This window comes from Gigantopelta aegis, chromosome 10 (assembly GCF_016097555.1).
Source record: "Gigantopelta aegis isolate Gae_Host chromosome 10, Gae_host_genome, whole genome shotgun sequence".
In the NCBI taxonomy this organism is placed as follows: Eukaryota; Metazoa; Mollusca; class Gastropoda; order Neomphalida; family Peltospiridae; genus Gigantopelta; species Gigantopelta aegis.
The window spans coordinates 73012720-73024244 of record NC_054708.1 but is presented as its reverse complement, the minus strand read 5'-3'; the positions used below and the strand labels follow the sequence as shown (position 1 = coordinate 73024244).

The 11525-nt window shown below is 40.6% G+C and overlaps 1 protein-coding gene across 3 annotated transcripts in view; it reads right to left on the bottom strand.

The window, feature by feature from the left end:
- Positions 1-11525, bottom strand: part of LOC121382621 (location of vulva defective 1-like) — a 36189-nt gene that overhangs the window by 4950 nt on the left and 19714 nt on the right. For all 3 annotated transcript variants that reach the window (XM_041512146.1, XM_041512145.1, XM_041512147.1), the window contains 8 exons: positions 11017-11112; positions 8487-8609; positions 6023-6124; positions 5158-5217; positions 2851-2970; positions 2379-2432; positions 638-658; positions 6-138 (listed from right to left, as the gene is read on the bottom strand). In XM_041512146.1, the coding sequence (XP_041368080.1) occupies positions 6-138; positions 638-658; positions 2379-2432; positions 2851-2970; positions 5158-5217; positions 6023-6124; positions 8487-8609; positions 11017-11112 (709 nt within the window). The remainder of the gene's footprint in view (positions 1-5; positions 139-637; positions 659-2378; positions 2433-2850; positions 2971-5157; positions 5218-6022; positions 6125-8486; positions 8610-11016; positions 11113-11525) is intronic.

Below are 11525 nucleotides of genomic sequence, written 5' to 3'. Positions count from 1 at the left end.
CTTACCGCTTAGCGAGTGTCGGGATGTTGTGGCGGTCCTGGCCCACGATGTTCATACAGAAGGGGGCGTGCTCGGGGCAGGTGTGGTCCGCCTCCACCCCCATCTCACAGAACGGGTCCTCGCACGTCCGACACGAAACTGGCAACAAACGGGTGTTCTTTCAGTTATACAGTCGTTTAGTCACAGTTTTAGGAGTACCAGGCAAGTAGTGCTGATAATATATGACATGGTGTTCGGTGTGTGTGTGGTGGGGGGGGGGGGGATTGGCAAACACCCAAATGAGGGAACAAACACATTTTATTGGTTTATATATACATACATCAACACATATATACATACATACATACATACACACACACACAAATATATATATATATATATATATATATATATATATATATATATATACGTGAAAAGAAACAATACATAAAGACGAATAACGAACCGTTACCAGTGTGTCCATAAAAATCTTACAATCAACAATTTTTGGAATTTTCTGGAGTCGTGTGAGTGAGATAGCCTCTAATCCACCTCCCCTAGATCGAACCCAGAAACTTTGCACACTTTTAACGTGGCTGTTTAGATAATTAATAAAACAGAAACCAGTCTTTGGTGCTGCATGTAATTATACACTTACGAGGTCCCAGGTAAGGAGGAGCTGAAAATAAATAAACAAATAAATATATAAACAAATAATAAATAAAAATAATAAATAAAATGCATTTGTAAATAAAATAAATAAAATTAAGATTCTGTCAATGTACTTTGAATTTATAATTAAAGATAGTCATATAGTTTAAATAATATACACTATTCTGTATCAAATATGATTAAAAGTAAAGTTTGTTTTATTTAACGACGCCACTAGAGCACATTGATTTTTAATCTTATCATCGGCTATTGGACGTCAAACATATGGTCATTCTGACACTGTTTTTAGAGGAAACCCGCTGTCGCCACATATGCTACTCTTTTTTACGACAGGCAGCAAGGGATCTTTTATTTGCGCTTCCCACAGGCAGGATAGCACAAACCATGGCCTTTGTTGAACCAGTTATGGATCACTGGTCGGTGCAAGTGGTTTACACCTACCCATTGAGCCTTGCGGAGCACTCACTCAGGGTTTGGAGTCGGTATCTGGATTAAAAATCCCATGCCTCGACTGGGATTCGAACCCAGTACCTACCAGCCTGTAGACCGATGGCCTGCCACGACGCCACCGAGGCCGGTTCAAATATGATTATGTACGCAACAGTGATGTTTAAATAGTGAATCGCTATACATTTGATCAGTCTTGGAAAGGCCCGTAACTATGTTTTGTACAATTATGATTGAGTATTCATTATTCAATGACGATTCCGTCGGTGGGCCCATTGGGCTATTTCTCGTTCCAGCCAGTTCACCACGACTGGCATATCAAAGGGCGTAGTATGTACTATCCTGTCTGTGGGATGGTGCATATAAAAGATCCCTTGGTGTTAATCGAAAAGAGTAGCCCATGAAGTGGCGACAACATGTTTCTTCTCTCAATATCTATGTGGTCCTTAACCATATGGCTGACGCCCATATAACCGTAAATAAAATATGTGGAGTGCGTTATTAAATAAAACATTTCCTACTTTCATTATTCAATGATTAGCAGCAAGGGATCTTTTATTTGCGCTTCCCACAGGCAGGATAGCACAAACCATGGCCTTTGTTGAACCAGTTATGGATCACTGGTCGGTGCAATTGGTTTACACCTACCCATTGAGCCTTGCGGAGCACTCACTCAGGGTTGGAGTCGGTATCTGGATTAAAAATCCCATGCCTCGACTGGGATCCGAACCCAGTACCTACCAGCCTGTAGACCGATGGCCTACCACGATGCCACCGAGGCCGGTCATCATCATTATTCAATGATGACTCGTAATCAGCACTATACTAATCAGCGAGCTAACACCCACCAACGATTCAAGCTCGCATGTCTTGGGCACAAGCCCCGAGTAGGCTGTGGCGAGTGTCGTAATGATGTCATAGCTGACGATGGTTTTACGATATCGTAGCGCTAAGATAGCTTCAAAAATCGTTTGATTCGCGGTCGATCTAGGATAGAAATCGTCGGTAGGCCCATTGGGTTATTTCTCGTTCCAGCCAGTGCACCAAGACTGATACATCAAATGCCATGGTATGTGCTATCCTGTCTGTGGGATGGTACATATAAAAGATCTCTTGCTACTAATAGAAAGAAATGTAGCGGGTTTTCTTTCTAAGACTATATGTAAAAAAAATTGCCAAATGTTTGACATCCAATAGCCGATGATTAATAAATCAGTGTGCTCTGGTGGTGTCGTTAAACAAAACAAACTTTAACCTATATACTGTACACAAGTACTTACATGTGACAGTTGTCGACGGCGATGCTGGTTGGCTGATCGTAGTGGTGGAATGTCCTGTAGTGAGTGAAACACGAAAACACAGTAAACAGCTAATAGGGTGTATACCACCAAATCAAATCCCATAGACGACAACAGTAACATATGTGGTTAAAGCTCCTGTATGCAGCGTATCAATCGACATATACACCACGGATATAAATACTACCACCTCTCACCCTTAAAGTAAATCAGAAAAACATTGAAGGTTAAGTTGCTCATTATATTTCAGAGATAACGGGTAGCGTCTTTGACTAAGCACAAAATTTGAGTACGTTTTTTTACAGGTACCCCATACATCTTTCAAGCACAAGGTTACTTGACTAGATGAAATAAAATTGCATAATTTTTTTTGACCAGATGAAACTAATTGTTTTTACGAAAAACATATATCTTGAATTTTGTGATTGTGTTAATTTGCATATCAACTTCTTACCTTGTAAGCACAAATCGCACGTTTCTGGACACAGTTTTCGCACAAGGCTAAATTCATCGCATTCGTGGGTCTTATTGTGTAGGTCTGCACATTTGGGGTCGAGGTCTACGCACGGGGGTCCTGAAATAGTAGGGTATTGTGTTCTTAAAGGCACTTTATCGCATTTTCTTCTTTTCTTCTTCTTTTCTTCTTCTTTTTTCTTTCTTCTTTTAAAAATTGTTTTATCATCCTGCCATTCTAGGTCTAGGTCATGGAGATTCTGAAATACTTGGGTTACATATTTTCGCCTTTCCTATGTTTTTTCCCATTACCCCTTCTCCTTTTTCCCCTTTGAATTCTGTGCCATTTCTTTCAAATTCTTTTTCTGTCCGCATATACATCTGAGTGCTTGTCTCTCTAACCGCAACAAGTTCTTGTCTCTTGTGGCTATCCGTGTCACACATCTGATATGCTCCAACTACTTTTTATGTGGGCTTAGTCTGGTCTCTTCAATACAGACTGGATGTATGGATGGATGCATGGATGGATGGATGGGTGGATGGGTGGGTGGGTGTGATTGGGTGGATGGATGGATGGATGGATGGATATATGGACGGACTGATGGATGGATGGATGGATGGATAGCTGACTGGGTGGATGGATGGATGGATGGATGGGCGGATGCATGCATGCATGCATGGATTGATGGATGGATGTAATATATGTATGTAATGCAATGTAATGTTTAATAATGTATACGTGTATTAGAGAATATAACAGTATAAATCTGGTTATATACTGAACAGCATTGAAAACGCACCACCAAGAAATGTTTGGATTTCGAAAAGAATACCTGAGCAATAAATGGTTTTTTGTTGTGACCAGCAATAGACGGATGATTGATAATGACAACAAACAAAAAAGGATGCACAATCATTGATTAGTTTTAATTCATCTACGTATGAAAGACACGTGGGGTCACAATGAAAAGTCGATAGCGCGTATAACCATCATCTGCAGCAACACAAGCCATGCAACGTCTTCTCATCGACCCGATAAGTCTGCGAATAGTGTTCTGGGAGATAGCATTCCACTCCTGCTGTAGTGTGTTTTTCCAGTTATCTAAGGTTATTCATTTGTGGACGACGTGAGATGTGCTGACCAAGGTAATCCCAAAGATTCTCTATTGGCGATAAATCAGGGTACAGTGCTGGCCATTCAAGCAAAGAGACATTATTGTTCGCTAGATACTGTGTTGTAACACGTGATGTCTGCGGTCGGGCGTTGTCTTGCTGAAATGTGTGCATATGCCGATGCTAATGAAAGAAGGGAATGACGTGATTTTGCAAGACGTTATCCCGGTAGTAAATGGCATTCATTCTGCCACGGCAAACATGGAGTGCTGTTCGGTGATGATAACCGATACCGGCCCACACCATGACACTCCCTCCACTCCACGCCTACGTCACACCCGCAACCGACCATCATCATTTCTTAAATGGAAACGGGAATCGTCAGAGAATGGCACACCATGCCAACGTTGTAATATCTCCAATGACGATACCTTCCTGCCAAACGTCAGCGCTCATTTCGATGTCGATCAGTCAGGATAGGTCCAACATATGGTCGTTGAGCACGCATCCCAGCAGAGCGAAGACTGCGACGCACAGTGTCTGCGCTGATAACCCCTCGTCGACCTTGAACAGTCTTGGCAGCTGGCAGCATTCGATCACGAATATGGAGGCGAACAATATGGCGATCTTGTCGTGGTGTCGTAACACGTCGTTGGCCTGGACGTGGACGGTCCCTGGTGCTTCTTGTCTGCTGGTATCTCCTGTGGAGTCTAGTGATTGTTGAATGGTGGCATCCAAACCGCTGTGCGATGAATCTACTCGAAATGCCGACTTGAAGCATGCCTAAGGAACGTTCACGTTCCTCAGCTGTCAACCTTGCCATCACTTGTTTAACGTTCCCTCAAAGACTACTTCATATATAAAAGTGGCTTTTCAGAGGCCATCTTTTATAGCCCCAGTCAGCACGATTTGCACACTCAGCTTACGTTTGTCATGCTATGTATGCAATATGTTGTGTTTTGGTGTTGTGTTTTATGGAATATTCAGGCAATCGTGTTTGTAAGTTACTCGTCGTCATGCATGGTCTATAAGGTAGTACGGTACTTATTCATTGATATTTTTAATGCTGATATACGCCCCATTCACATTTGTTATCATCAACTGGTGGTGCGTTTTCAATGCTGTTCAGTATATAAAAATACACGATCCACTAGCAAAATAAATACTTACACAAGTAATTTAATGCTGAACTTACCTGTTGAACTCGTGTAAGTAGCTGTAGGAGTTTCATTGGTGACCGTTGTTGCCGTGGGTGCTGTTGACATAATTACAGGTTGGGTTATTTTCTCTGTTGATCAACTGAATACATAAATTAGTGCATATGTATATGTTCAAACCTTGTCTTGGACAGAATTCTCTGGCGAAGTCAGATATTAGCACAATTACTGTGTATATATGTGAAACTTTGTATGGCGGTAGTAGCATTTAATTTGTGTTTATGCATTAAAGGAAAGGAAAGGAAATGGTTTATTTAACGACGCACTCAACACATTTACTTTACGGTTATATGGCGTCAGACATATGGTTAAGGACCATACAGATATTGAGGGAGGAAACCCGCTGTCGCCACTTCATGGGCTACTCTTTTCGATTGGCAGCGAGGGATCTTTTATACGCACCATCCCATAGACAGGATAGCACATATCACGGCCTTTGATGTACCAGTCGTGGTGCACTGGCTGGAGCGAGAAATCGCCCAATGGGCCCACTGACGGGGATCGATCCCAAACCGACCGCGCATCAAGCGAGCGCTTTACCACTGGGCTACATCTCGCCCCCGTGTATGCATTAAATGGTGTGTGCAAACATGTATGAGTAATGTAAAGATTATCAATCATAGAAAATATTAAATTGTTATAGTTAACCATAAAAATTGCCTTCAACCTCACTGCATTATACGTGCAGTGACTGTAATGGGGGTTTTCCGGGCGTCATTTATTTTCGAAGTGGTTCCAATTGCTTTTTCCCTCCATACTCCCCCTCACCCGCCTTGAGTAATTCGTGGATCCGTCCCTACGACGTTTATGGGTACGTTGTGATAATTAATAAACCGTACTTACCACAGACATGGCAGGTGAAAGCACACAGTTTCTTAGCCAGATCCTCGTTACAGAAGTGACTCTCCAACAGCACCGAACAGTCGGGATCCAGGTCCACACAATCTGGAAGAAAGGAATGTTTCTTTAACGACACCTGGGGCGGGATTCAGCCCAGTCGGTAGAGCGCTCGACTGGGGTGCTTTGATCGTAGGATCGAACCCCCTCGGTGGACCTATTCTCTGATTGTTTTGTGTGGGGGGGGGGGGGGGGGGGGTCGCCGTCCCAACCAGTGTTTTAAGACTGGTATATCAAATGCTGTGGTATGTACTGTACTGTGTATGAAAAAGTGTACATGAAAGATCTTTTAATGCTAATGGAAAAATGTAGGGAGTTTCCTCTAAGACTACATATATACCAGAATTGTAGAGAGCGACTGGCCTCGGTGGTGTCGTGGTTAAACCATCGGACATAAGGCTGGTAGGTACTGGGTTCGCAGCCCGGTACCCGCTCTTACCCAGAGCGAGTTTTGACGACTCAGTGAGTAGATGCAGGCCCGTAGCCAAGGGGGGTGCGACGGGTGTGAACGCACACACCCCTCCCCCCCCCCCCCCCCCCCCCCCCCCCCCCCCCCCCGCAAGAATTGGAGTTCCCCAAATTGTATAATGTTTTTTATTTCCTATTATAAGTATTTTAACAGATGGCTGTATTAATTGCTAGTTTATTCGAAACCATTATTGGAAATCCGCCCTCTGATATTATTTGGCTCGTCTCTGTAGAAGCTCAAATATTAATTTCAGCGTTCGGAAATTTCCGTTAATATATTTTGGCCTAAAATTGTACATATTGCAAGGCATCGTTATGGGTATATTCAATTGAGAACCAGTCTATCATGTAAGTAATTGTGGCGCGCTATTTTGTCGACTCACAAACTACGACTATCATGGGACGACCTGAGCAAAGAGAGCGAAGCAAAAAACGTGCAGCCAAGAGCTGCCAAACGATGGATGCTTTTCTTACAAAAAAGAAAAAAGGTATAATATAACTGGTCAATAAAATAAATATGTTTACGAAATATCTTGATCAACTACGATCACCCAAAAAGTAATAAAATATCAGTTAAATATGACTATTGACTTTGTTGCGTTCGGCGTATTGCTTTTTATATTACATGTTGTTTAGAGATGAATTTATTTAATAGATGACATTGTCGAATGTGTTCTCAACTCAAACCGTGTTTGGCATGTGATTGGTACCGGTACCGTAAATATGTTTAACATGTCATACATTTCATTCTGTCTCGAATGAAGTCATTGGTGGAATTCGATTGCAATACCCTTGTCGAATTAAAAATCAAGGGGGAGCAACTGACTTAAATATTCACGAGAGAGATTCCGATGCCCGTAATACACCAAACAGAAAACGAAAGCTATGCGCAATACCAACATTTAAAACACATTGATGGCTTTGGGTTTGTTTTCATCACGCGCGAGTTCAGTGATTCAATTGTTTACTTTCTAGATTCCTGTTTTCACAAACTATGAATCCTTGTCTGTTAATGATAACATTATACTCACTATACAGCCCCTCACAGGCGTACGGGCTTCACTTTTTCAGGGAGGGAGTGGGAGGCAGGCTGAGTTTTGCCCGAATTTATAGCGTTTTTAAAAAGAATGCCCGAATCTCGGTAACGTTTTTTCACATTTGCATTAAACACTACCAAACAGCTATATAGGGTTGCAAACGAACCACTACGCATTTTACATGGATTACAATTAACGAGTATTAAAGTACAAAATAGAAATGTATTGTTTCACAGTGTAACTAGTTCTGTTCACTTATATGCTGGTCTTAGACAAAAATATGCGTCCGCCCCTTGCTTTTGCCAAATCTGTCAATGATCGTATCCATATTTTGAGCAATGGTTATACTGGAGTACGACCGCTCTATGTTATGAGTGCGACACTGCTCAGTCGTACCTGGCCAATTATAGTCGAGCACAGGTAGGTTTTCACAGCGTGTCACACATTTAATGTAGTTAAAGTTTACTGCTGCTCTTGTAGTCTTATCAAAACATGTACGCGCTACGACCTCAAAATACCTGAAATAAAATATTAAAAATCCATCACAAATAGCTCCAGAATACACCTCTGAGCATCTACATTTAAAACATTTCCGGGGAAGCATGCCCCCGAACCCCTTAGACCTCTAGCGCCCTTCGATGTGAAAGTGACTTACAAATAAATTTAGTTCCACCCAATAACTTAACGCACCTCCTCCCCCCGCAAATATGGCTGGCTACGGGCCTGAGATGTAAGACCACTACACCGACTTTTCTTTCACTGATAACAAACAGCTAACCCCTAACCCACTGTCCAGGACAGACTGTCCAGATCGCTGAAGTATGTGTCCACAACAGCGTACTTGAACCAAATTGGATATCGCTAAAATAACTGTGAGCCCGAAAGCGAGAGATGTCCATACTTACCGTTCGTGCAGACTCCACACGTCAGGGGACACATCTTGCTGACCAGTGGGTTTGTTTCACAGTATGACGTGTTTTTGAAGCCGGGACAGGTCGAGTCTTTATCAATACACTCGTCTGTTAGAGCTGCACATGTAATATTAAAAGGCTCATCTAGATCCACTGCAGAACATTTCGATAGGGGTACATACAACAGGCGTCGGAAGCGGGATGAGGGGGCGGGGAGGGAGGTTGGCATTTTCCTCAACTCTTAAGATTATGACATTGATAGCATTGGCAAGATTGACATTAATAACGGTGGTAAGATTCACATTAATAGCAGTGATATGATTGACATTAATAACGGTGGTAAGATTCACATTAATAGCAGTAATATGATTGACATTAATAACGGTGGTAAGATTCACATTAATAGCAGTGATATGATTGACATTAATAACGGTGGTAAGATTGACATTAATCACAGTGGTAAGATTCACATTAATAGCAGTGATACGATTGACATTAATAACGGTGGCAAGAATGACATTAATCACAGTAGTAAGATTCACATTAATAGCAGTGATACGACTGACATTAATAACGGTGGCAAGAATGACATTAATCACAGTGGTAAGATTCACATTAATAACGGTGGTAAGATTCACATTAATCACAGTGGTAAGATTCACATTAATAGCAGTGATACGACTGACATTAATAACGGTAGTAAGATTCACATTAATAGCAGTGATATGATTGACATTAATAACGGTGGTAAGATTGACATTAATAACGGTAGTAAGATTAACATTAATAGCAGTGATATGATTGACATTAATAACGGTGGTAAGATTGACATTAATCACAGTGGTAAGATTCACATTAATAGCAGTGATACGATTGACATTAATAACGGTGGCAAGAATGACATTAATCACAGTGGTAAGATTCACACTAATAACGGTGGTAAGATTGACATTAATAACGGTGGTAAGAGTGACATTAATAACGGTGGTAAGATTGACATTAATCACAGTGGTAAGATTCACATTAATAGCAGTGATACGATTGACATTAATAACGGTGGTAAGATTGACATTAATAACAGTGGTAAGAGTGACATTAATAACGGTGGTAAGATTGACATTAATCACAGTGGTAAGATTCACATTAATAGCAGTGATACGACTGACATTAATAACGGTGGTAAGATTCACATTAATAGCAGTGATATGATTGACATTAATAACGGTGGTAAGATTGACATTAATAACGGTAGTAAGATTAACATTAATAGCAGTGATATGATTGACATTAATAACGGTGGTAAGATTCACATTAATCACTGTGGTAAGATTCACATTAATAGCAGTGATACGACTGACATTAATAACGGTGGTAAGATTCACATTAATAGCAGTGATATGATTGACATTAATAACGGTGGTAAGATTGACATTAATAACGGTAGTAAGATTAACATTAATAGCAGTGATATGATCGACATTAATAACGGTGGTAAGAGTGACATTAATCACAGTGGTAAGATTCAGATTAATCACAGTGGTTAGATTCACATTAATAGCAGTGATACGATTGACATTAATAATGGTGGTAAGATTGACATTAATCAGTGGTAAGATTCACATTAATAACGGTGGTAAGATTGACATTAATCACAGTGGTAAGATTCACATTAATAGCAGTGATACGACTGACATTAATAACGGTGGTAAGATTGACGTTAATCACGGTGGTAAGATTCACATTAATAGCAGTGATACGACTGACATTAATAACGGTGGTAAGATTGACGTTAATCACGGTGGTAAGATTCACATTAATAGCAGTGATACGACTGACATTAATAACGGTGGTAAGATTGACGTTAATCACGGTGGTAAGATTCACATTAATAGCAGTGATACGACCGACATTAATAACGGTGGTAAGATTGACGTTAATCACGGTGGTAAGATTCACATTAATAGCAGTGATACGATTCACATTAATAACGGTGGTAAGATTGACGTTAATCACGGTGGTAAGATTCACATTAATAGCAGTGATGCGACTGACATTAATAACGGTGGTAAGATTGACGTTAATCACGGTGATAAGATTCATATTAATAGCAGTGATACGACTGACATTAATAACGGTGGTAAGATTGACATTAATAACGGTAGTAAGATTAACATTAATAGCAGTGATATGATTGACATTAATAACGGTGGTAAGAGTGACATTAATCACAGTGGTAAGATTGACATTAATCACAGTGGTAAGATTCATATTAATAGCAGTGATACGACTGACATTAATAACGGTGGTAAGATTGACATTAATCACAGTGGTAAGATTCACATTAATAGCAGTGATACGATTGACATTAAGAACGGTGGTAAGATTGACATTAATCACAGTGGTAAGATTGACATTAATAGCAGTGATATGACTGACATTAATAACGGTGGTAAGATTGACATTAATCACAGTGGTAAGATTCACATTAATAACGGTGGTAAGATTAACAGTAATGATAAGTTACATGTTGTTGTTGTCATCTCTTGCGACGTTGGACTGGTGGGGAGTGATGTTGTTGTAGCAGCAGACGTTTCAAAAGATGTCGCCGTTGTCGGTGCAACTAAAACCAAAATTACCTATATATTATGGAGTCTTGTTACACACTTGTGGAAATTATTAAAGAAGCACATAACCACATACATATACATACACATACGCACTGATAACAAACACAACACAACACACACACACACATACGCACTAATAACAAACATAACACAACACACATACACATACGCACTGATAACACACACAACACACACACACACACACACATACGCACTAATAACAAACACAACATATACACATACACATACGCACTGACAACAAACACAACACAACACACACACACACACACACACACACACACAGAGAGAGAGAGAGAGAGAGAGAGAGAGAGAGAGAGAGAGAGAGAGAGAGAGAGAGAGAGAGAGAGAGAGCGGCGTAAACACACACACACACACAGTTGGTAGA